Genomic DNA, 27445 nt, shown 5'->3' on the forward strand with positions numbered 1-27445 from the left:
CAATTACTGGGATTTTATTAGACGGGAATGATTTCAAACTGTTGCCTTAATATAGACAAACCTCTTTTTCATGCAAGTGAGACCCAATGAGCTCATCCTATGTTCTCAATTAAAAGTTCATGGTTTTTATGACATCAACAAAGTTTGCGTAAACAAATGGTTTTTATGACATCAACAAACGTTCTATTGGAGCCTTAGGAGCTACAATTAATCTTTTCAGTTTTTTAAACCGAGCGCATCAAATTCTCAAATAAAAAGTACTTAAAAAAACGGAATTTTGAGCTTCCGCCAAATTGCTATTTTTTTGCTGTCAACTTGTCTTTACTGAGAGGTAGCATCTTCTTTCTAGTGAATAGAATTGAAGCCGTTACTGCATTTTTATGTTTCAAGAAATAAATTTTCGCGTAGAATTATAGGATTTGTTCATCTTTTTCAAGTAATTTTTGCTCTAGAGTCTAACGTGCGTCATTGGTGCTTGTTTCTATGTTTGCTGCTTCAAACTTTTGGAAAAAGGGGTTTAGAAACTTGTTAAGTTTATGGTAACAACTTCCCGGGATAGAAAAAACAGGTCTCAGAGGGCTTTCTTTTTTGTGTACTTCAGCTAATCTATACAACCTTGCTGTTTCTTTTTTCATCATATCCAAAAGTTCTTTTTTTGGTTTTTCATTACGATATAATCACAACTTTTTTCAAATTTTCTGATCTGTTCGCAATCTACTGCTTTTTCCAGTTCTGCGTACGTACTCTTTTTCATAACACAAAATCCTACAACCTTATCGAAAGGAACAGCAATCAGGGGGTTGTCACGCAGATATGTTTGCACTTTTGCTGTGATGTATTTTTGATGTACTGACGGTATCGATCAAATAAAAAATTTCTCTAACTATTTTCTAAAGAAGATGATCAGGAATATTAAGGTAAGATTTAGTCTAATTGTGATCTTTACATAATTTCCTTGTTCGAATTGTATAAAGCGCTGTCTTTTCACCGTTTTGTCAATTACTGGGATTTTAATAGACGGGAATGATTTCAAACTGTTGCCTGAATATAGACAAATCTCTTTATCTTGCAAGTGAGACCCAATGAGCTCAATCTATGTTCTCAATTAAAAGTTCATGGTTTTTATGACATCAACAATGTTTGCGTAAACACATGGTTTTTATGACATCAACAATGTTTAAGTTTTTTTGATGATATTTTGTAATCTTTTAACTTAGTCATTGATGAAAGGTTCTATTGGAGCCTTAGGAGCTACAATGAATCTTTTCAGTTTTTTAAACTGAACGCATCAAATTCTGAAATAAAAAGTACTTCAAAAAAGCGGATTTTTGAGCTTCCGCCAAATTTCTATTTTTTTGCTGTCAACTTGTCTTTACTGAGAGGTAGCATCTTCTTTCTAGTGAATAGAAATGCAGCCGTTACTGCATTTTTATGTTTCAAGAATTAAATTTTGGCATAGAATTTTCATGTTTTTGGGGTTGTCGGACATCTGTCCAATTTTTTGTTTCTATTCTGTTACATTTTTACCTTAATAATAATTCAGATATTGCAATCAGAGCTCTGGATATTTCTAATTTTCAAAAAGTCTTATTTTGTTTTGGCAATATTTGTACTTTTGTAGTCGTTAGATATTTTTTGGATAATTACAGGTTTCAATTGCTTCCTACGGAGACATAACTTCTAAGGATTTCAGTCCCGAGATAATGGTTTTGATTACCTTAGATGTTTCTATTTTAAAATTTTCATTTTGTGTCGTAGTTTCATAAATGTAGGTCGTATTTCTTCTGGTAATTTTAAATTTATCATAAATTGCATTTTTATGCTTGAACTAATGATCTTCTAGCTTTGATCCTAATAGCTTTCCAATGAAGATGGTGATTTTGAAATAATTGCCTATATTTTGAAATAATTGCCCGTATTTGTTGTCAGGTCCCATTGACACATAATAATAATGAAGTTACACATAATCTTTGATTTGTTAAAAGCCTCTGATTTTAATTGCTTGGACACTGATTTGTGTTAAAATTGTATTGAATTTTTTGGTTGACAGTATTTGTTGCTATTTTATTAGTCCTCAGATTCTTTTTCTTTTTTGTCTGCTTGCCATTTTACCCAATACCAATTTATCCAATGCCCTTTGATCTTTTCGTTCAATTATCCGATTACAATTTAGCAGTAGCTATTAGGAGGTTTCAAAATGTTTATATGGACAATATAGTCCCCTGTTCGGTTGTGATAGTTTCATATCAAGTCCGACGGCCTTCTACGCGGCTAATCCCATGTTCAGTTGTGATAGTTTCATATCAAGTCCCACGGGCCATTCAATTATATAGCCGGCTAAATAGTCGTTCTGATATTTTTAATAAGGTAAATGGGACAAGTTGGCATTGGGTAAAATGGCAGGTTGGATATAATAGAATTGGGTAAATTGTCCTGACACCGGTCGCAACATTGTGCGAACGCACATTACCGAGCTTAGTTGTAAATTTGTTATCTAATTAGTCGCTCATTAGTACCTCATCAACCAATTAATCGTTTCTCTTAATTGCAGTGACTTTCCTGTGGCTTCATTGATTACGAGAGAAAATTCTAGGTACCAATTCTAAAAGAATCATCTTTTCAAAATTACAAAATGCCTTTTTGGAACTCCCTCAATGTTGTCCAAGTAGAGTTTTTAATTGATTGGTTGTCCCAAGTAGAATTTTATACAGAAGATCTTATTGAACAATGTCATTTGCTTAGCGCTTGAGTTAAATCTGACAGTTTTTTCGACGAGTTTTGCTCCAGATTTAATAATGTACTTACTACCATATAAGTCTAGCCACACTCTGTTTTGAGAGATTTGATGCAATGGCTTCAGATTACATTTGCTTTTGAAGTACACGTTTGAACATTTTGACTGTGCAGAATTGAGATCGTGCGCTTAACTACAGAATTTTCGTTGTTTTACAATATTTTTGTGCGCAGTCAAATTTTCTTTGTGGTTAGATAAAAAGAACGCGTAATCTGATTATATATATGACTGGGGAAGAATTTATCAACTCAGGTAAGCTTTTTTAAAAATGAATACCGATTGAAATGCTTGATTGTCAGTGATGTCGCAAGTCATTGTTGGGATTGACGGGTATGTTTCAAAATTTTTAGCAAATACATGTCTACTGGGTAGAATTAGATAGTTAAGTGGGTGTTTTTTTAGACGTGAAAAATGATGCAGGCATCGAAGATGCTAATAAAGTTAATGGAAGAAAATCTACTCTCAGAAGTGACCGGTCAAAATCGAGCTTGGAAATTCCGGAGGATGTGACAGAGTTGGTGGACGAAGCTATACGAGCTTATGAGTTTCGAGTTAAATATTACGAAGAGCTGATTCGCGAAACTGTTAATGAATTTGAAGGCGGCTTGAAGCGAGCACACGTTGATGAGTTAAGTATTTTGATTGAGGAGGCTAGTGAAGAGACGAAGCAGATGCAGTGTGTGTGTCAGAAAATTGTGCGTAGTCTAGGTCGTCTAATCCCCGTGATTTACCAATCCATTGAAATTCTGGAGTTCCAGGTTAAAGCAGACACAGGTAGTTATCATTATCATTATTACAGGTTTATGTACCATTTACAAATATCAATGAGTTGAAATGAGATGAGTTGAAATCAATGAAATGAGTTGTTTCATTGCATCTATCTGACATTAGAAGTAATAGTTCATATACGACTTAGATTTGTTTCTATTTGGAGGATAATGCAAATTATACTCACCGTTATAGGATAATTTGCACAACGTTGAGTATAATTTGCAAAAATTATCCTCAAATTGAATTTGATGTTGATATAGACGCTTTCATTCCATGTATCATTTTTTATTGACTTCTGTAAATATCGAGTACTGTTGGAAAATCCATCCATGAAAATTGAATTCTTTTAGTTTCCAACTGTTGCTTTGAAAGACTTCTCTCAAGTCAATAGTCACCAATAATTTCAGTGTTTTATCCAACATTTTTTCGTATTTGTTGGATATTTTCGCAATAAGTGTCTATTGATAAGTGTCTTAAGCTTTTTAAATTTGCGATTTTACATTTATGGGTCTCCGTCTTCTGGGTCTTCGGCATGCGTTGAAAAACAGAATTCGAGGGGGCTGGTTTTTATGATACAAATTGCGACTTGATAAGAATGCACAAAAATCCTTTCAATGAAGCTGCTGTCATAGAAATGAATACCCACTTTTCGGTTTTTTGTAGCAGTTTTATACACCAAAACTAGCATGAACAAAATCAATTTTAAAAAAGGTTTGATGACTTCTTAGTCATGTAGCATTTTCTTGGATGATTTCTTAGTCTTGTAACATATCGCAGCTTAGCAAAATCAATACGTTAATGACAATATGTATCTAATAGCTGCAACCGGTTTTGTTTCGGGAATAAACGAACTGGTTAGAGAAACGTATAATACACCACCTGCTTGGATCATTTTATTTATCGAAATGTGCCTAGATTTAGAAACCGAGTTCCTTGATCATCAAATCTTTTCGGATCGTTTCCCTATTCAAATTAGTTCGAGAGTTAGGACAGAGAAATAACCACTTGTTCATTTTTATAGATATTAAGTTTGCAAAAGATGCAGAAAAAGTTCAACGCTATTTGATGAACATGATAAAGAGTTGGCATTAATTAAAGATAAAGAACAATGTACACTAATTTTTCAAATGCGTTCAATACGTTAAGTAGCGTGGTTTTGGATGTTGCAGGCGGAGTTGCTGCACTGAAGTAACTCGGTAGCTGTTTGCTCATCTCAAAGTATTGCCCGTCGTAAGTGGAAAACAAGTGATGGCAATAGTACTGGATTAGAAACCTCATTAAGACGAAACTTTTGGAAAACAGTGTTTTGCAGTCGAAAAGATCTCTATTTAACGAAGTTTAGGTCTTCCCTCGGTAATTAAAAACATATCTATAAATTGCCAAATGATATGAACAGTAGAGATATGAACAGTTCCATGTTCCCTGTACTAGAAACTGTTGGTAACAATTTTAATCGGCCGAATGCTCAAGACAAGGCAATAGCCTTTAATATTATTGCGATGAAATGATTTGTAATCAGCCAGCATATTGTTGCTGATAACGAACCTAAAGTTCCAAGACATCAACCAACGATATTCCTTTTTCCGAAATTCCGAGGAAGTTAAAGTAATATCCAGTTTAGATACTACGTGATGCTCTGGTCATCGTCAGTTGCTTTTGGAAACTTTACTTTTTTGATAAATCTTTTATTCAAAAGAGGTGAATTGCACCAGGATTCTAAAAGTGAAAACCTTTTCCGTGCACCTATCGTGGTAAAAGTTAGATGAAAATAATTGCAGGCATATTTCATTACTTTCTGTTTCGAGCAAGGTTTATTTGATATTATGGTTTAATCGGGTGTAATCTTTCTCCGAAAGATTTTCTTTGTTTTATCGTAAACAATTTGGATTTTGAACGAAGCACAGCACAATTAATGCAATTATTGAGTTCACAGAAATTTGAGGTCTAAGTCTAAAAGTGGAAACAGTGGAAAAATTTGTTTTTTCTCGGACCTGGGGAAGCTTTTGATACAATTGATGATATCGTAATGGTTTAGAAGTTAGACTATTCCGGTGTTAGAGCAAAGGGTTGAAACGTTTTGAATCATTCCTCGAGCATGGAGTTCACTTAGTTCTCCTTTGAATGAAATGACATCTAGTTGGGAGGAATTTAACCTTAAGGAATTTAACATTGTACTACAAGGATCTACTCTTGGCTCTCTTTTGTTCACTGAACCGAAATGATTCATCATTAGCTTGCAAAAAGCTTGATTTTTTTCTGCGAACGATACAGACGTAATTGCTGTAGAATGCATTCATGAGTAGTAACATTATTGAATACGGAGTCGTTGTCTATGGATGCTGTTAATGTTCTTCTCTCCCTGCTTTTTATCTTCTAGTTTTCTACAAAAAATTAAACAAATGTCTCACAAAAAATTCTAGTTCACTATAAAAAGAACTGATTCCGGTGAGCATTTTTTTCAAAAAGCGCTCCATGTTAACTTTTTTTTGAATTGATTATTTTGCTCTAAAAGCAATCAGTGGACTTCATTGTAAAAATTTCTGTTATGACTTGTTAACCACTCTATTCCATAGAAAGAGAGACAAGAGGATTAGCAAGTAGGTTACTCGAACAACGATTACACAAGAAAAATGTGGAGCTCTTTTATCAAATTTTCTGTAAGAAAACTATACAACAAATTCAAAAGCCGAGAAATTGTTCCGGCGTATTTTGAACCAAAGACGTTGAGCGGAATTTCCAATTTTTGCCTTTTAAAGGGTTCCTTTTTAGTTTGCAATCACAAACCCTCAAGGTTTATATTAAATGCTTTATTTTTCACATTGTCTATCTCTCAAACAATGTTAAGTGGTAAGTCTTTTTGAGATTTTAGTAATTGTTATGTTATCTATGATATCTAAATCTGGGGTAGACTGAAAAATGGTTTTGTATAACCTCGTGTGTCCCTTGATGAGAATTGTCATCTTTGGTCTCCAATCAATTTTTATTAAACGGTGTGCGAGAAGACCAAAAGATCGTGCACTGACTGTTATTGGGTGTGGTCAAGAAAGTGTCGAAACAATCGGCAGATCAATCTTTTTAATAGGCCAGTTAAGGTATAAAAGCATTTGGCTTGTCAGCCGATTGCATATAAATGTTTCGAGAGATGAATTAAAATATTTCGACGCACTTTAAAAAATCGTGCTAAGATGAAATTTGATTGCGTGACTTTCTTTGGCGAGTTCCTGTTACAATTGTTGGTGAAATTGGATTCAAATTGATTTTCTTTGTAAAGTTTGCTAAATGATTGCGTAGCTGTATATTGAAATAGCCGATATAATGTCTAAATAATTTTGAAGGCAGCAAAATAGATTGACAATTTACCTTGTTTTCCACGCTTGAGAAGGAAGGCCCAGTGCTCTGCAGAATTTGTGCTTCCATTGATATAATTTTTAACGCAGTAAAGACGTCCGTTTAAGTTCACCTTCTCACCTTTTTTCTCGCCGTGGATTTTTTTTTCGTTTTATTTATGATAAATCTTCTTTTCTCTATTTTTTGTGAGAATTTTTTACAGAGGTTCGTGTTTTTGAAGCTCTTAACACTTAATAGGCTTTAAATTTAATATTTTATAAAATTTCGCGTTGATAGGAAATTAAATTTGAGTTTTAATAAGGCTTAGTAACGGGTTTTTAAAAAAATCTAGACAAAAACTTCAGTGAGGACGAATAATAGATTTAATTTAGAGCATTTACTGGCCATGGAGCATGAATGGACTGCAACTGATGCATTGGAGACTGTGAAAGATGGCGAGGAAGGGAATGTTGAAGAAGGATCTGATCAAATTACGGTTGAACAGCAGGTCAAAATGGAAAAGGAGCAGGATGAACCGAAAACGGAGAGGGAGTTAGATGAAGAAGTCAAGGCTAAACTTGGCAATGTGAAATTGATCAGATCTATCGACAGAATCGAAAAGCAGATTGTGAAAGGTAAACTTGAACACTTTAAAATATCAGAATGCTATTGGTGATAAATTATCACTTGAGATTGATCTAAAAAAATAAATGTTACATCAGTGTGGAAAATCATAATCGGCAATAGAGGTTATGAATTTTCAGTTTTTTGTATTTAATTGCTCTCGAACGATATTTGGAGCAATTATTGTACACGTGTGTGTCGTCTTTTGCAAAATTTTCACTTGACCGTTTTTGCGCTTTGTTCTGGAACATTCTTTTGCTCTCGAGTGACTTTTTCATGCTTGACTTAATTCTGTAAAAGATGTGAAATTCTTTTCAATGACTTGAAAATTTTCTTAGTTCTTACTTTTCTAAAATGTTTGAAGATTCGGAAAACTTAAAGCATTACAAAGCAAGCTAGCCAAATCTACCAAACTGAGCACGTATTATTACTGAATTATTCTCTGAAATATTACTAATTGATTGGGCGCTCATAAACAATGTGGCGTCTGTGATGTGACAAGATTGTTCTGAATGTGCCTTTTGTAAATTTTGTCTTTTTGCAGGACCAATGCCACCTAAAGTGCAGATGGCCCTATCCAAAGCGCGGAAATTGGGTGCTGCTCTAATTGGGTTTCTAGACGAAAGTAAAAATGTTCGGTCGTTGTTCAAAGAAGCACAGAACGAGGCCAGTTCCGCTGCCGTTGTCAACTTTCTCGCTCAAGCATCTGCTAGGTGAGAAGAAAATTAGCAACTTATGCGTTTCCTCTTTATTCGGATATTGCTTCGATCTCAACTTCGTTGAAATCGAAACAAATTTGGATGGCCTATCGGATTTACGGGTCAGCCAAATCTAATCCCTTAGTTTTTTAATAGATTTCAAAGCTATGATTTCCTTGGTCTCAACTTAAGTTGATTTTTTAATAGCCGAGAATCATTAGCTGTGGCTATTATTGATCTCAACATCATTTTGCAAATCTTGCATGAGATTTTACTGGATTTTTTGCTAGTTTTGTTTGACATGGACATGTTTTTGAGGTGACCTAAACTTTAACTGTCATAAACCCTGGTGCATAACTATTCACATTTATGCATAAAGGGGTGAATTTGTTAGGATGGCATAAATGCTAGCCTCCAAGGGTAGTTTGTGAGCCTCATTCGACTCATTTGTTTTTAATAGACGCCTCAGCATCTCAGCCGGCGTTTTTATGATTTTTGAAGTCAAATTGCAGTAATGATTTTGGTCACGCCGAAACAGGAAGTGGAGCGAAAAAGCGAGTGGTTTTGTGGCGTGAAACGTTTTTGCTCTAATTTTAAAGTAGAGTGAGAAAACGGTGTTTGAACAAAAGTTCGCTTTCTCGTTTTTTTTTTCAATTTTTGGATTGGATTTTTTTTCTAAATGTTTTCCCAATCGATTTATAGTTCCTTCTAGGCCTAATTTTTTGTTAGAATCAAAGTTACACTTCTTGCTAGTGGTTTTTTATTCTCCCTAGCGGCATTTTGACACCGATTTTCTGGTTTTTTTGTTGTTGTTTTTGTCTGATTTTTATAGAAATGGTTTTTCCAATTCACTCATAGTCCGTTCTAGGTCTAGTTTTTTGTTTAGTCAATGAAAATTTTTTGAATTGTACGTCAGGACTTGTGCTGCTATGTTTTTTTTTCATTCGCTTTACCTTTTCATCACCTTTTTTTCGTTTTACATAAGTCACGATTTTCACGTTTGACTTCTGACTTACTCCGCTCACTGTTTCAACTGAATGGATACTAAATTCTTTCATGCATTGAATAGCGCAATATAGTGAATACGCTCAAAGTCAAAAAAGAAAAATCAAAAGAGGCGGGATAAACCGATAAAGCCCGTTCATTGGGTAATTGAGAATTAGGTTATCAAAGTTCATGAGTGTTTGCTAGCTGATATCGGTATTAAGTTTATTAGCTTTCAGTTTAGAAGCTGAATTAAGTATAGTTTTAGAATCTAACTGAAACTGCACGTCAAATTAGAACACTTTGAAACTGAAAAAAAGACAGAAAACAATCAGTCAATTGTTCTCTTCTTTTTTTCTTTTTCTGCTTCAATCCCGCTGTACATCAAGCGCGCCAGCGGCGGCTATTTTTCGGCAATCTTCCGGCTATCTTTAGATAAGTAGAACTATATGTAAGACAATTTTTCTTTGAAAAAGAAGTAATTAACGAAAGTTTACCAAAGCAAATACGTTTATAAGAGATCCGGAGAGGATGAGTTACAGAACCATTCTTTGATCCTGCTCCTACTAACAGCGGGCTATTAATTATTGTTTAAAAAGTTATAGAATCAAAGTAATATTACACAGGACTACAGAAAGCAGTCAGCAGTTGGCCTTCTATTACGGGAATCAGTCAGTTGAGAATGTGAAGGAGATAGAGATCCAGACCAGCAGACAGGTCACTAGACTAAAGACAGAGTTATTGCAGAGGACCAAAACCTCTCTCCTCAAACAAACGGAGAAGGAGGAGGAGGAAGAAGATGAAGATAAAACAATGGAGGAAAGAATCGACAGTATGTCGTGAAACTTTTGGTTTTACCATTTTTTCTCAGTTCTTAAGTATTCAAACATATTTTTATCGTATTTTTTGAAGGAAACGTTAATTCACGTAAATTAAAATATTAGCGCAGGGTTAAATGCTTAACATGATCACAATTATATAAATATCAGTGATCTTTCAATGTTGAAATTAGTTTGATTTGCAAATAATTGCAGATCAGAATAACACTAATCATGTCGTAAACAGGTAAACCATTAGCCTGCACAGCTTTTGCTAGATATTTTTCAATGCCAGCTCTTCAATGCCAGCGCTAAATAAATAGTGCTACGAAGGCTAGCAACTCTTAAATTTCATCATGACAATGTTTTCTGATTTTTCAAAACTTTGAGTATAGAATAACAAAACTGGCAAATCAACAAAATACTTATTTTTAGGGGTGAAAAAGAAGTTGCAATTTCTGTGCTATTTCTTGCACTTCCATGGCCGAACTGGGTGAAGCTTTTGGTTAAAATCGAACAAATACAATTTCTCAAGTAAACAGCAAAAAATGAGGTTCTGTGAATTCTAATTCCGCCAATTCAAACAAAAACTTTTCTTAATTGAAAAAAGTAACGCTTTTTGTCGAAAATTTGTGGTGCTAAAATTATCAACAACCTGTCTCAATATGTTACCAGTCACCAACAATGCGAAAGTAAATTGAAAAAGAAGCTGCAAAAAACTACCAAAATGGACACTCCAAAGTCAAAATGGCATTGAAATTTACTGACGTCAAAAGATTAAAAGATTTACTGCCGTTTAAAAGATCAAGTAACTGTAAATGACTTAAAACTTCCAGGCATAGAAAAAACAAAGAAGGCAAAATTCAACTGAAACAGGACACTGAATGAAGCGAGATCATTATTTGAATTAATAGCTTCCACATTAGAAGGTTGATGAGGTCTTTTATTTTTTGCAAACTGAAACCTGTTTTATCAAGATAAAAACCGACAATTCAATCGACTCAAAAATTCACGAAATCAAAAACAAAACATAACAAAGTAAAAGAAACCGATGCAATAAAGCTAAAACCACAAGGTATATTTAATGTTTTGCTAGAAAGTAGATAAGACCTGTTCATGATGAGACTAAATTACAAGTTAACAAAAAGTTACGTCTCAATTTAGATTTAAAAAGTTGGTGTGCGTGTGTGTGTGTGTGCAGAAGTCATTTTTACTGAGTGAGGCAATTCAGGCATGCTCAAAAATGTACCACAGTTTTCTAAAAAGCCTCTCATAGAATACAGTAAGTGTAACGGCTGCTCTCCTTGTGTTTCAAAGGTTTCGGTTATTTGACCCAAATCGTAATATCCACGTTTGTCACTGGCTTCCACTAACCACAAGATTACCCTGCTGAAGACTTCTGTCCGTTGTGGTCTGCCATTTCTTTCGACTATTCAACGTTGGCAAGTACTCTTTGCGGAATCTGTCCCAGATGAGGTCTGCGTAAGCTTGCTTTTGTCGGAAGAGCTTTCTATGATCAACAAATTGCTCTGCACCTGATAGATACGGTAAACAAAGGTTCTTGTTTTGCCAAGTAGAAAATGGTTTGGAGTAATAGCTTCTAATTCGGTAGCATCAGAACTGACCTGTGTCAGCGGTCTAGCATTCAGCGTCTGTTCAACAAGACGCATCGTGGTTGACAGAACATCTTCCGTGACTGATGATTGCCCAGCACTGCGTACATTGCCTTCTTGCAACTCCTAACCAGTCTTTCCTACACTCCTCCAAAGTGTGGTGCTGCAGGTGGGCTTAACTTCCATCTGATACCTTGTTGAATCAGATGTTCTTCCATTTGCCTATTGTTCCATGCTGCTATATACTCTGCCAGTTCTTTTTCAGCTCCAACGAAGTTTGTCCCGTTATCGCTTATCATTTTGACCGGTTTGCCTCTTCGTGCAATGAATAGCATAATTGCGTTCAGACAACAATCAGTGTCAAGTTTTGGTACAATCTCTATATGTACCGCACGTACAGTAAGGCATGTGAACAGACAGCACCAACATTTCTCGTTTCTTCGACCAATCTTTACTGTGAATGGTCCGAAATAGTCCACGCCCACTTTTGAGAACACTGTTGATGCGACTAATCGTTCTTCAGGTAGATCTGCCATTACTGGTGCCTTTGTTTGGGCTCTTCCCTTTCGACATCTAATGCATTTGTTTTTGATCGATCTCAAAGCATTTCGTATGCCTAGGATCGAGAATTCCTGCTGAACTATGTTTCTGACATGTTCAGTACTTTCGTGATGACTATTCTTATGTTCATTTCGCAAGAATAATTCAACTACATGGTGCTTCCAATGTAACAGTATTGGATGTTTCGTTTCGAAGTTCAATAGGCTTTTACCTATTCTGCCTTGAGCACGCATAAGTCCTTGCTTGTCAATGAATGGTGAAAACTGGAGGATTTTGCTGTTTTTTGGAATTTCCTTTTCAGCCCTGAGAGACTTCATCTCTTCAGAAAACTGTTCTTGCTGCTGTAGCCTGAAGATGCTTGCTTGTGCACCCTCTTTCTTCAACACTTAGTGTTTTTGTTGTCGGCTTGTGTTTTTTGAATGCGCGCTTTACGTATGCCATTGTATTTACTAGTCGGTTGAAATTGCTGAATCGTTCCCACTGAATCATCGGCTTCTTTTCAACCTTTGCTGAGAAGACCATTTGGTCGTTTTGTTCGTCTGAAGCAAATGTTAAATTCACCTGTTCAGGCCATTCGTTCTTTCGTTGCTTCAACCAGGCCGGCCCAGTGAGCCATTCACTTCTCTTAAGTTCGTCAACATTGATCGCTCGTGTCCCGATATCAGCTGGATTCTTAATACCACTCACATAATTCCACTGTGAAACATTAGTTTTGTCCAAAATCTCAGCCACTCTGTCTGCACAAAACACTTGTTGCTTACGGTGGGAGCTATGAATCCATTGCAGAACAGTAGTGGAGTCTGAACAAAAGTTGCATCTGTCAATCTTCGTTTCGTGTTCTTTCACTATTTGTTCTTTAAATCTCACCGCCATCACTGCTGCTTGTAGTTCCAAGCGTGGTATGGAAAGGTGTCGCATCGGCGCGACTCTGCACTTTCCAATTACAAATGCTAAGTCTGCTGAGTATTCTTTGGGCTTTGAACGTAGATATGCCACAGCGCACATTGTGTCTTCAGATGCGTCGGTAAACACATGAAGTTCCCATTTGTCCTTGGCTGTGCTGAAGTATCTTCTATCAATGCTGGTTTCTGCTACTTCTGGAAGCTGCACCTTCCACTTCAGAAACTCTTCTTCTTCGTTAGGTTCTACTGAGTTGTCCCAGTGTTGTCCATTTTTGGTCCAGATGCTCTTCAGGAGTCGTCTCATATGAACACTGAATAGTGCAAACAGTCCAAGAGGATCAAACACTGAAGAAACTAGAGATAAGATCTTCCTTTGGGTGATTGGGTTCTCAACTTCTTTGCTTGTACCTCTACAAACCTGTAGACTATCATCGATAATCGTCCACTGAAGTCCAAGCACGGATGAACCTTTCTTGCTGGGTTCTATTTTGACCTGCTTTGTGTTGCTGATTGATCTTAAGTCCTCTGGGATTGCGTTGGTTACCACGTCGCTGTTGGTGATCCACTTCTTCAGTTCAAATCCATGTTTTGAGAGAAGAGGTTGCAGTTGTTTGAAAACCTTGATTGCTTCTTCAGGTGTTTCGACTGACTTGATGAAATCGTCCATGTAGAAGTTGTCTTGGATTGTTTTTGCTGCAATTGGGAACTCGTCCTCGTTATCGATGACTACTCGCTTCAGAGCGTAGTTGGCACATGTTGGTGGACTCTTTGCTCCGAAAACATGACGTTGATACACGTAAATTTGCACAGGTTCGTTCACTGTTGGTCGCCACAGGAATCTGAAGCAGCTTTTATCCCGTTCAGGAACTTGCACTTGCAGAAACCTTGATTCAATATCTGCGGTAAGGGCTATTGGTCCTTCTCGAAATCTGAATATTGTTCCAATCAATCCGTGTAGTAGATCGGGTCCGGCTAACTACTTGTCATTTAGGCATATATCCTTGTATTTTGCTGCAGCGTTGCAAACACGGCGAACTTTACCCGGTTTGTTGGGGTTTAGTACTGGATGGTGTGGCAAATACCATTCATTTCCGAAAGTGCCTTTGCCTTCCGATTTACCAAGGATCTTCACAAATCCCTTTTCAACATCTGTATCATTTGACTGTTGATACAATTCTTTTAACTTTGGGTCTAGTTGGAATTTTCGTTTTAGTGAGTGGAGCTGACCAAGGGCTGAGCTGTAATTGTTTGGAAGATTGAGTTCTGGTTCATTCCAGAGCATGCCTACTTCGTACCGCTCGCCTGTAAACTTTGTTGTGCTCTCTAGAAACTTTTGAGCTTGTTGCTCTTTCTTTGATTGACTTAGAATATTTATTTTGGAAGCATAAGTTTGTATGTCCCACCATGATTGGATATTTTCTGCCACTTTCACATCTTCTGTGAAGGCGAAATGACAAACATTTTGACTTTTCTTGCCTGTCATGGGACCACTGACTACCCATCATAATTCTGCTAAGACGGCAAAAGGCTCACTTCGTGCTCCAATCTTATAGTCCAATGGACGTTGAATTTCGTAGGCATCATGTCCAAGTATGATGCCTACTTCCATCAGGTTGAATGTTCTGTTAGTGAGAACATTCAGGTGTCTGAAGTTGTTCTTCATTTCCTTGTAATCATATGTCGTGTTTCCCAACGAGATTGATGGGTGTGCAAACGCTTCAATCGAATGCACCTTTGAATGTAGTCCCTTTATTGTGATAGGAACCTTCTCTGTCCTCAATCTTGCGTCCCATGTATGCCAGCTATGTTCAAGGTAACATCCGTGCCTTTGGCTTGTAGTTGGTTCTTGACACTTTGATCGATGAATGATACTGGTGACCCACTATCGAGGAAAGCGTAAGTAGTCAACCTGTTGCCACCGCTCTGAACCGATACCGGAACTATTTGAAGAAAACTAGTAACTTGGTTACTCTGGTTGATTGTTGCTGCGCTTACATTAACTGCGTGCCTACCCTCGTCTATTTGGTTTTCGGAGTGTAGCAGTCTGTTGTGGTTTTTGGTACATCCGTTTATACCTCACAGGTGGACTTTTCAATCTTTGATTGCATGCCCTTTCCGCAGACATCCATAACATAAGCGTTCTTTTCTCACTGCCGCATAGCGATCGGTGACATTCATACTCTTAAATATTGGACAGTTCCATATTTTATGAGTGCCATCCGCTAGTGGACAGTTGTTGTTTTGCATTTGCTTCGTTTCGTTTGCATTCAAAATCGCACTAATATTTGACAATTTTGAGAATCGTTTTTTCCTTGTTAGCGTTTTGTTGATCATCTTCCTTTCGTTCCCTTTTGGTTGATGGCATTCCTTCGTGGACAAAAGCCATTCGAGCTAACCACTTTTAAAGGAGAGTGAGATCGGGTCTATCTTCCTGACACTCGTCAACGAAGAAGAACCACTTTTCTTTTGTGTTTGGGGGCAGTTTTTCAATTGCCACTTGCAGTGTTGAACTTGAACGCAGGTCGCCCTCATAATTGTATTGCTTTAGTACATTAACTAGGTTGCTGATTGTTATTGAGTAATTAATTATAGCCGTTGAGTCGTGCATTCGAATTGGTTGTTGGTTGCGCAATATGTTAAGCTGAGCGTCGACAATTAGGTAAGGTCGAGAAGTCCCAGAAGTTCCCACGCTTGATCGTAGATCTCTCCCGAATAGCCCATTCCTGATATAGCTGACTTTGCTTTACTTGTCAACAAAGTTTTCAAGTGGCTCATTTTCTCTGAGTCGGGTATATCGCGATGGCGAACCGTTGCTTTGAACATATTCGACCACTCCGGCCACTCTAGGGGGTTTCCGTCGAAAGAACTCAACTTTAACTTAGGTAGCTTACTACTGCTTGGTTTATTGCGCTTAAACTTGTCTTGTTCCCGGGTTGCGCTGGCACGCTCTCCACTTGGTGACCGTGACTTAAGTACACCTTCGTGATTGAAGCTTACCCTGGGATAATTGTTGTCGATCCTGGTTTTCGCACGCTCGAAACTATAATTGTGCAAGTTGGAGAATTTATCCGAGTTAGCAAGCCAACCGGAAATGTCTTTGTTCTTCGGGGTTTTCCAATTGAATGGTGATCTACGTCGAATACTAGGGGCTGCACTATCATCAGAATCTGATGCTCTTGCGTCAAGAGCTTTTTTCTCGTATTCCAGTTTCAGTGAATCTTCTTCAAAAAGTTGCATCTCCATTTCAAGCTCTTTCCTTTTCAATTCGAATTTAATTTTCTTCAACCTCATTTTTGCTGCAAAGTCTTTCTCTAAAGCCGCAAGTTTTTCTGCCTTTTTAGCTCGTTTATCAGAGGAGGCCTTTGAATCATTGTTCTTTTTTGGGTTTTCATTTTCAACAGTTCGTTGAGAAACTCATACAACAGACTGTGAATTCTTAGCGGCAGTTGGTTCTGCATCGCTTGTCAATTGAACAGTTTGATTCTGTTGATATTTCATGTTTGTTTCTCCGTGGATATACGGTAACTACTCAAATATACTTTCAAATATACTCTTTCGATCCAAAACGTTCAAATATACTCTTTCGATCCAAAACTACTCTTTCGATCCAAAACGCTTTGACTTTGTGACGGAGTCACTTCTTGTGTACTTCGGGACTGCAGCTTGAAACTCTACAGCTCCTTTGTTTGTTTGTTTTAATTGAGTTTCCCTTTTCAACGTTCCTCTTTGCTTTGCCTAATTGGCTTGGCGTTGTTGAATTGCTCGTTGGGTTTTGTTCTCGTTCGTCGATGACTTTGTCACTTCGACTGTTGGGTTGAACAGCAGTTTTTTCCACTGTCCGGGTCGGCGGACCAAATGTAACGGCTGCTCGCCTTGTGTTTCACAAAGAATGTTTTACACCGCCCAGTTCGTTCTGAGTGCTTACAAAATCTGTCCGGATACTTCGTTTATGCATTTTGCTTTTGTAACTGTATATCCGTTCTGCTGTACTTACCGTTGCATTAATTATTTTAGTTCGTAACTATTCGCTGATCTTAGTTTTTTCAACTATCAATTTGAACCGGATTGCTAAAGATCACACAATACGGGATCTCTTTATGTATACCAGTTCAATCCGATAGAAAAAACAAATCAAAGACAAAGATATATGTCTAAGACCTGTTTGTGCAAAAATATTTAAATTTAAACTTAAGTTGGCTTTTGCTGTTTGTACTCACAAGTTGAGAATACCAGAAGTTGGGGTTGTAACAGTTGAATTTCAGCTCCAATAATTCGTTGATGCAAGACAAAATAGCAGAATTTACTGCTCAAGAATAATATTTTGAATACAAGACACAGTAACAATTTACTGCTCATGAATATTTTTAGTTCAAGACACAGTAACACGTTATTTACTGCTCAAGACAATTTGTTTTGCAATATTTTGCTGAGTTATACTTTCAGCCGTTTTCTGCGGCTACTACGTTGAGTTCTGTATGTTGCTTTTGTTATTTCCCCCTTTTTCTTTTTTTTATCACGTGACAAACTGTTACTAGAACTAGAACTATAACTATTAAATGACTAGGACAACAGAAAGTGTTTTGTTTCTATTTTCCCGCCTACGCAAGCTTAGCGAGCTCAGCTCCAACAGTAAGAACTGATCACACGCATGCTCAGTAGTAATGGCCACCGGAAGGATTATATGGAGGAATACGAGGTTTTAATTTAGAAAATTTAACTACACAGGTACGGAATTACGAACCAGAAATTTTTATACACTAATGGCTAGACAGGCAGAAATAAAAGCAGTACAAAAAATGGTGACTCCTTTTTGGAAAACACAAACCGATAAAATTATTGCAACCAGTTGCATCATGTCAACGAAGATCAAAAAACGCGTCGTGTCGAAAATCACGCACCACATTTGCTGAAAAACAGAAGACAAATGAATGCAACAAGAAATGGGTCGTTTGGCAAAAATGTCAAATGTTTTGAAACTTGTTTTTGTCAAATCTAAGAGAACAGGTAAACATATATCAAAACCGTCAATCATTTAATACCATTTGAACTTAGAGTGAGAAGGCAATAAATATTGTTTCCTAATTCCATTTATCGTCAAATTGATAAAGAAAACATCATGGGATGTATTAAAAATATAAGAAAAATTCAACAAATCCTCTAAGCTGTGAAACGATCTCCCAGTTATTATCATTGGAAATAAACAAAAAAATTCTTATTCAGTACAAATTACCACATTGTAGGGCAATGATAAACTGTTTATTTTTTTAAGTTTTAAAGTTTTTGAAGACAAAAAATAACAATTTGGCGCGAAACTCAAAAACCTCTAAAGAAATTTTGATTTCCTTTGGGTTAAAAACATGTGGAACCTTTTATTACTCAGATCAAGTTTCAGGTCAAAAGGATCGCCAGATCGAGACAAAACTGAAAAATTAATAATCTTTTATGAAAACTTTAATGATATAAAGCCTTGAGCTATCAACTGACATCTTAGCTTGTGTTGACAAACTCCTGTTTAGAACTCAAGTAAAAACTGTTTGGACTAAAAGTTAGGACTACAAAAAGAAAAGAAGAACAGGTACTGCAAAACTCGAAACCTTTACGAATACACAATGTTATTGCCGTGAAAACCACAGCATCTGAAATCTTAAGGTAGATTCTTTTAGGTGACGTTACCTTCATTAGAAAGTCAAGAGAACCTGCCAATTACGAGAATCTATGTGAGGACAACAAAATGACACAAAATTTACGGGCAAAACTCAAAATTTTCTTCTAATGAAAACGATGTCAGTCATCATAACCAGTAACGGCTCATTGATCGGTTCCAACAACAGCATATAAGCAACATTGGAACACATTAATAAACCTTAGTAGGGTTCGTGAGCATTCTAGTGAACTACAGCAAAAATGGAAGCCAATTTGAAAAATTAGCAAGTGGAAAAATCGACAAAAACTAAAAAATTGTGCTTCATTTCAAAAAGTGTTTTAAAAATTTGGTATATTAGACTGTCGCTCGTGATTTGAATCCGCATTCAAATTTCATCTCTCACACATCAAAAAGTCGATAGAATTTGAAGAATTCTGAAAAAAATACAGCACCCAATCTAATCCAAATACTCTTGATTGTACAGTTATGGTGACTTCAATAATTACTTCCTATCACTTGGCAGCTGATATTAGTAATTTTTGTGGCACAAAAGTTGATAGAAAATTACTCACAAAATGAATTAAAATACGTTAAATTGACTGTGGTTAGCAAAAACTCAAAACTTGTTTTGCTAGTAGATATAAGAGATTCAACTTAGGGCAGTGCTCTAAGTATTTAGTTTCCGTTTTAGCTAAAATGTCTGATTGGTATTGGCTTTTATGAAAAGATGTAAAGTATCAGAAAAAAGGCGACCATAGTATTTTGAAAAAGTTATCAAACCGAACAACCCTACATCGTTAAACAATGAAAGCTTTATCATCATTGAACACGCAAAATAAAACAAAGTTGAACAGAAAGGTACAAAAAGAAGTCAACCAAAATAGTGAAAATCATCGAGTATTTTATATTAACTTAAAACTCTGGTAACTCCTCGAAAAGAAGGACGGGAAAAAATTACATTACGCTTGATGGGCTTTTTAATCATACTCTTCGCAACTCTCTTCGATAAATATATCGATCGGTCAATTTTGACTGAACAAAGAAACCAGTTGAGCATGTAGTTCCTCCCCCAATAAGTGGGTTAAAAACGACAATGAAGGCTTAATGCTGAGAATAAAGTATCTGATTTCAGGTGACAAAAAGGCAGCAGACCCCATGGAAGCAAAGGAAGGAGCTGACAATGATCCGAAAGAGTCAATCTCGCCTGACGTTGGGAAAAGTAGCCCGTTGATTAATGAGAACGGAAAGGAAACTACAGAAGAGAAAAGATCCGATTTTAAGAAAAATCAAGAGAGGTCAAATGAAGATCCTCAGTCAAAAGGGAAAGCGAAGGAAGGTGGGAAGAAGCCAGCTGGGAAGAAAGACAAAGCAGGTGCTGGGAAAGAAAAGAGCAAGAAAGGAAAAGCTACAGCGAAAGGTTAGTGTTGCTTGGTGCACACCTACTTTGTGTTTGTGTTACTTGTAAACGAATGACTTGTATTATGACGCCTAAATTATGAGATAAATTGAAATATCAGTCGAGACAACAGTTATTGGCGGGATATCCGTTAAATTATGATAGTGCGATAATATTAATGAAACCAAAGAAAAACAATTCATGCTAGCAACCAGTCAAATACAAATTAAGCAGTTTTTAATGAAACAAAGTAATGATTCACCGTTCAAAAAGTAAATGAGATGGTATTTCATTTCAAGTAACACCAAGGCAGATTCCAATTGGTAAATAAATGGTGGCTTTCTAAAAACTTGTTAGTCTAAAATTAACTTTTTTTGTAGTTAAAGTTCTTTTGCTACACCTAAAAAGACACAAAACCTTTATTCACGTACAACTGAAGACATAACAAGCTGTTCTGTAGTTAAGAAAACTTGCTCTTAATTGCATAAAATGTTGCTCTTAATTTTTTGGGCCAAAAGAATATTGAAATTTAGAGAGAGGATAGCTTAGTCTATTTACGTCGCTTCTTTGTTTTGCAGAGTAACGGTCAGATTGGCTTCCATTGTTATTAAAAGAAGGATTTGAATTTACCGCAAGATATTGTTTTCTACTTTTTAATTGCTCTCAAAGGAAGTTTGTAGCAATTATATTAGTACTGTCGGTCTTTTTTATGCAATTTTTCGCTTGACCAATTTTTAGTCTGACGCATATGACTTTTCAACCTCAAATACGGGATAAAAAGGTAGCTACCAGCGGGCATTAAGTGCTCTTAGAGACTTTCAGCTCTGTTTCAGCTCAAACTGTTTTGGAGACTTATACGTATGGTGTGAAGGGTGGTTCTTAGAGACGAAGACACCCCCACTGTTGACCCCTCCCCCTCCCCACTATTGCCCTTACTGGAAATTTAAGTTACTGGAAATTTTATTTGGCCATGGATTAGTTTTTAACTTTTTATCACAAATTTTAGCACTTTCTTTTTTATAAAACTTGCAATTTTTTGTTCAAGTTTTGAAAGTTCATAATTTTTTAGGTTTATCCAGACTCAAGAGCCACATTATTTCCTCTAGGTTTGATTATAGGTTGTTGCTTGGCTTTTAGATGTAATGGAATGTTTATCAAGTTTTTATATCAGCAATTTTTAAAAAATATTTGCAATTTTCCAAATTTTTGAATCTTTTGACTTTCTTTATCATTTTTTTCGCAACAGGGTCCTAGGGACCTCCTCCAAGGGTTTAGTGATAAGCTGTCGCAGAGTTTCTAGGGGTAATGGAATAGTTATCAATATTTAGTGACTCAAGATTTAGCAATTTTTTGATAAAAATTATTTTTTCTTTCAAATTTTTGGAAAGTTATTATCATGTTCAAGTTTTATGAATCTTTTTGAGCCAGTGAAACTATTTAAAGCTTGAAATAGGGATACTGGATAGTCTCTTGAGACAACGAAATGATTTTGAAGATTTTAATATCTTTAATTTTAGCAAGATCTTGTTGACATTTGCGATTGTTTTCAAAATTTTTGAATATTTTTTGTCCTTTTCTGAGTTTAAATATCATTACTGGCCAACGAAGCTTTTGAAGTCTTGTAGATGGGTTACTTGACATAACTTCAAAGACAAATAGTTTGAAACATTTTTTCACTGAGAAATTTGGAAGCTTTTTTGAATTTGCAATATTTTGCAAATTTTTAAAATATCAGTTTATTTGATTTATTTGCTTACAAGGCTAGAAAACTAAAAGTTGCATGGTCAAATCAAGCCAAAGTTAGCTTCACTAAACTTTGGCTATCTACTGACCAAGCCAACTGCTTGCCGGTCATTCGAGAGCAATTCTTCCGACGTTAGTCAGTCATGTTTGTACTTGTATTTGCATTTGATCGATTTCTTTTTTTTCTTCCATGGAAACTATGTTCAGTTTAATTCGCATTAAGATTAAATAGTGTGGTGTCAATGACCGTAGTGCCCTTGCAAGTGATGCTTCATGATTAATTGCTCTCGAACGAAATTTGAAGCAATTATTGTAAACGTGTTGATCTTTTAAAGCAAAATTTTTTGCTTGACCGATTTGAATTTTCTAGTAACTTTTGCGCCATTGACTTTTACGTTTTGCCTAAGTTTCTCTCGCAGACAGACTGTTAAGCAGATGAACTCAAGTGGCGGCAGTTCGCTACTAAAAGTCAAAATAAAAGAGCGCGTCATTTCTTAAATTTAATTAGTGATTAATAGCCGACGTCGTCTCTCAACGGCTATTATTTAGGCGCTCTCATTTTTTAAATTTGCGTTTTGATTCACCTTTTGATCACATTTTTCGTTTTGCATAAGTCACGATTTTCACGTTTGACTTCTGGCTTATTGCACTCACTGTTTCAACTGAATGGATTTTAATTTCTTTCAGGCGTTGAATTGCGCAATGTGATGAATACTTCCAAAGTCAAAAGAGCGAAATCAAAATAGACTGTATAAACCTATAAAGCCCGGTCATTAAGTCATTGAGATTTAGGTAATCAAAGTTCAACAAAGTTTTTGCTGTTTGACATTGGTATTAAGTTTATTAGCTTTCAGTTTAGAAGCTGAATTGAGTATAGTTTTAGAAACTGAAACTGCACGCCAAATTAGAACACTTTTTGACGAAAAAGCGAAAAAAATCGGTCACTTTGTTTTTCTTTTTTTTCCGTTTCAATCCCGATATGCATCAATCCCGTCAACGACGGCCATTTTCCGGCAGTTTGCCGGCTATGTTTATAATAGTATATAATTAGCTCTAATGAGCCATTTGAAGCCACCTTAGCTGTTTTTGTGACCTTCTAGACTAAATAATGGGCTATTGTAAGTGGTGGCTTCCCATTTTTTTATATTGCTTTTAATTGGTGCATGTGTTCTTATCCTTTTTTTTCAAATCAGAGTCTAGAAACATTGTCTATTCAGTTGGAGCTGCTTAACTATCTTTTTCAATTTATTTTATTGGCCTGCATTACTCTTGTTTGTTGTATGCTTTTGTGGCGAATATTTATTTCATTGGTTGATAAAATTAATATCCGCCGGTAGCCTCCAAATGGCTACAATTCAGGCAAAAACTTCACTCAATTGCTGTCAAGTTCAAAAAGCAAAATAAAAAGAAACGGGATAAACCAATAAAACCCGGTCACTAAAAGGTAATGTTTAAAGACTTAGTGCATTGAGTTATCAGAGTTCCTTAGAGTATACTGCTGAGAGTATGATTTTTAGAGTTAAAAAATGGTATTAGTATTGAGCTTATTGTCCTTCAATTAACCATGTTTCTGATTTCACCATATTTATTGAATCTAATGAAACTGCGAAGAAAATGGAACACTTTTTGACACTTAGAAAAAATAAGTAATTTTTCTGTGTTTTCTTCTAACGGTTGCAATCCCAACGTCGGTGTGCGGGGTCAACGGAGGCTATTTTCCGACAATCTGCCTGCTATGTATTACGTTTTTTTATAGCCACTGTCAGCCTCAACGGCTATTATTTAGGCGCTTTCCTTTCTTTAATTCGTTTTTATAGCCGTGAAGCTGTAAGCTGAGCGAAGCTGTATTGCGGTGCTCTTGGTTTTTTTGTTTCGTCGTCTGACGCTCTTTCGTTTTACATTTGTTCACACAGCAACGCTGAAAAAGTCAAATTTTCTGAATGACTTCTTCCTCTCACTAACGGCATTTGCGCGTGTGACGTCATTTCTCACTAGCTTTAGCAAAAGTTTTTAGGTTATTTGCGTGATTAGATTTTGATCATACGTGGCTTACCTCACTCAATAAAATAACTTTTGAACTTTAAAACTTAAGTTTAGTTTGAATTTGTTTAAGGTCAAAGGAACTCATTTGTGCAGTTAAGGTCCCCAATAAGAGGCGTCTGCGGAATGATTTTTAACAAGCTTTATTAATTTATCGCTGAATGTTTTTTACCTAGTTTTTTGAGCGGCGTCGATTTTTTTTCAATTTAGATCTGCATCTGTTTCTATCTCTATTATATGGCACACAGGTGTATTCTTTCGCAGCTATTCCGGCAATCTGCCGGCTATGTTTTCTTTTATTCACGTTTTTGTTTTACTTAAGTTTTGAGATTTTCACGCTAGACTTCTGACTTACTTCACTCGCTGTTCCAACTGAATGGATTTTAAAGAGTCAAAAGTGCAAAATCAAAAGGAACGGGAGAAACATATTAAGCGCGTTCATTAAGTCGTAATGCTTTAGGTTATCGAAGTTCATTAAAGTGACTGCTAGCTGGCGTTAGTATTATGCTGGATACCCTTCAGTTAAGAAGCCGAATTAAGTGTAATTTCAGAATTTGACAGAATATGCAGAATTTACACATCAAAAAAGAACACTTTGACACTGAAAATTTCGGTCAATTTCTATCTCCTATTTTTTTTCTTTTTCTGTTTCAATCCCAATGTGCGTTAAGCGGGTCGGTCAACGGCGGCGATTTGCCGGTAATGTTTTGGTGGAAATTCTTTGCATGAAAATAACCTGTTGCTAGGCGGTCACTTTTCATCGAAAAGTTTTGGTCTTTGTATAAGTTGGTTGACACAAAATTAACGTTTGAAAGTAAATCTTGTTTGTGCTATCTCGGTAAATTTCCTGCAGTAGTTTTGGTTTAAAATAGTTTAATTTTTTTCGATCCTTGTGAGACGTCTTGCTAAGGTTGTAGTTTTCCATTAAAACGACTGATTTTTACCAAAGACTACTCTGTCAGTTATTAGTAACTGTAGTCTGTAACGGCATACGGTTAATTTAATTGGAATTTATTTTATGTGGTCTTATGCCATAAGTATAATTTTACCAAAATCAATTTTCAGAGCTGAGAGTTATTGTCAAACTCTGAGCTACAAATTAAAACTGCTGATCTCGTCACGTTATTTTTATGAGCATCTGAAGACCTCTCTGTAGGCAGCGAAGGGCCTTTAATAGTTCTTCCACTTTTTTAGAAAAATAGATCAAGCATCCAAAAGTTGCACTAATTTAATTTTAACTTAAAAAGTAAACTCAAACGTAATTTTTCTTGAGGTTTTTGGAGATAATAAGGCGCTCTAGTTGATTAATCAATGGTGTCGCTTCAATAAGATAGGCCTCAATTGAGCAGATAAATAGTAGCACGATGAATGACTGAAATTTATTGAAATGGTACAAGAAATTGATAGCTGTGGTAAAGTCATCAATAATGATTTTTTCATCAATTTTTAATTTGATGTTACGGTGGAGGTTTCTGCTTTCTTGCAAATCTGTCTGGACTAAAATTCTCTAGATATTGCTCTATCAAATTATCACACTCATGAACACATCATTGGCAGTCTAATAGTTTTTAGGTATACTGTTTGTGACATCTTAAAAATTTTGATTGAAGTTCCAGTACATTTTGATTGAAGTTCCAGTTTTGCTCTCTTTTGTCCTTTTCTTACCTTAATCACTGATAATAGTATTAGTGATAAATGGGGGTATGAAAATATCGGCTAGAGTTTGAGACTGAGTGGTAGGGTTCCTAAATCTGTGCGGTAGACCCCCCATTTCTTACTTTTAGTATTATTGCTTCTTTTTTTGCTAAAATTGTGCTTCCGAGAGCTTTTGACGGCCTCCGTTTGTTTTCCACTTTGTGAGGATCTTTTCCGCAAAATGTAACTGCGAACAATGTACGCTTTAGAAACGATGACCTGAATTGCAACGGTTTATGCAGCTCCTCAAGATATACAGGCTCTTGTTAAATTTTTAGGTAAACTGCTCTTTGTTCTTAAAAGTTAAAGGAGTAAAAACTGGAGTTTTTTTACACCTTTAACTTAGAAATTAAAGGTAGAGTTTCGTATAAAGTTTTATGTAAACTTCAATGACTAGTGTAGATCAAGTGCCTAACGCAATTTTACTTAACAGAAATTAACAATCCACATTATGAAAGTTTACACATCTTTGTTTTTACCTTGCCGTACATCGCCGTATCCGAATTTGGATAAATAAATTGATAAGAGAACATTTTCACTTGCTATTAGACTAAGGTACAACTATTATATTGTTCCTGCTGTCTTTTTAATGCGATTTTTTGCTTGACCGTTTTTCGTCTCAGGTTGTTAACTTTTTGTCCTCAAAAACAAAATGAAAAGGTCAAGCCCGATGGCTTTAAGTGGCTGAGCAGCTCTTTTAGAGCCTTACTCATTATTAGTCTCTAAGTATGCAACTCAACAACTCTATTTTTCAGAGAAAATTTTTTGAAGGACGGTTTTTAATCTTACGATTTTGACACCCACACTCACCCCTCCCCCACTGTTCTCCCTCACCCTGCTTAACCCAACACCCCCATTTCTTTGCCCCGAAAGCTTGTTTGAGGACAATTCGCCCGAAGTTAGACGGTTATGGTCTGATGTTTTTGTAGAGATAAGGGCCGAGTACCTTAATAATGTTTTCAAAAACATATACTGCATCATATACTTATAAAAGCATATAATTTTCAAACTGTGGGGTACCACAAGGTTCAATTCCGGGCCCTCTACTCTTTCTAATTTATATTAACGATCTCCCTCAAAATTGCAATCTTAATGTCCTGCTGTTTGCCGATGACACTAATATTACATCCATAGGAAACAGCCGTGCAGAAATTAGTCTCGAACTTGCGAAGATAAATAACTGGTTGAAATCAAAAAAACTGGTACTTAAACTTGAAAAGACTATTTTAATGAAAATGCTGGTTGCGGGTACCATAATAGATGCAAGTGAATATCTGTTTGATGATCAAGTTGTCCAATCTCACTCTATGTGCAAGTTTCTTGGTGTGAGAATTGATGCAAAGCTTTCCTTTATTAGCCATATTGAGCATGTAAAGAAAAAACTAAGCAAGCAATGTGGAATTGTATCAAAAATGAGACATTTTTTTCCTAGATTGCAACTCATAAGCTATTATTTGAGCAACGTAATTCCCATTATTCGATATGGCGTTCTTGTATATGGTTGCTGCAGCTACTCTTCTTCACTATCATTGTTTATGTTGCAGAAAAAAGTGTTAAAGCTTATATCGACTTTCGACGAAAATCAGACAGTTGCAGTGATTTGTTTCTTAAACATGGATTTCTCTCAGTCGACGAGCTACATATATACAAGCTCCTTAAATTTGTTCTTGAATCTGTTTGCAATTTTCATTCTGAGAGTTATTTTAACGAAATGTTCCAATTTAATAAAAATAAGGAGGAATACGAGGCAATCCGAGCTAAGATTACTCAATATACCTTGCTGCAAGAGAAAACTTGAGAAATTTTCTATCAAATATCGTGCTGCTAAACTGTAT

At 36.1% G+C, this 27445-nt stretch overlaps 1 protein-coding gene across 1 annotated transcript in view; it reads left to right on the forward strand.

Moving 5' to 3' along the window:
* The first annotated feature begins 2659 nt into the window (after window positions 1–2659).
* Window positions 2660–27445, forward strand: part of LOC142343197 (uncharacterized) — an 88020-nt gene continuing 63234 nt past the window's right edge. The window contains exons 1-6 of the mRNA XM_075394925.1: window positions 2660–3046; window positions 3197–3568; window positions 7285–7527; window positions 8061–8229; window positions 9825–10030; window positions 19869–20153. Of these exons, the coding sequence (XP_075251040.1) occupies window positions 3019–3046; window positions 3197–3568; window positions 7285–7527; window positions 8061–8229; window positions 9825–10030; window positions 19869–20153 (1303 nt within the window). The 5' untranslated portion in view covers window positions 2660–3018. The remainder of the gene's footprint in view (window positions 3047–3196; window positions 3569–7284; window positions 7528–8060; window positions 8230–9824; window positions 10031–19868; window positions 20154–27445) is intronic.

Source organism: Convolutriloba macropyga, chromosome 7 (genome assembly GCF_964194025.1).
Source record: "Convolutriloba macropyga chromosome 7, txConMacr16.3, whole genome shotgun sequence".
In the NCBI taxonomy this organism is placed as follows: domain Eukaryota; kingdom Metazoa; phylum Xenacoelomorpha; order Acoela; family Convolutidae; genus Convolutriloba; species Convolutriloba macropyga.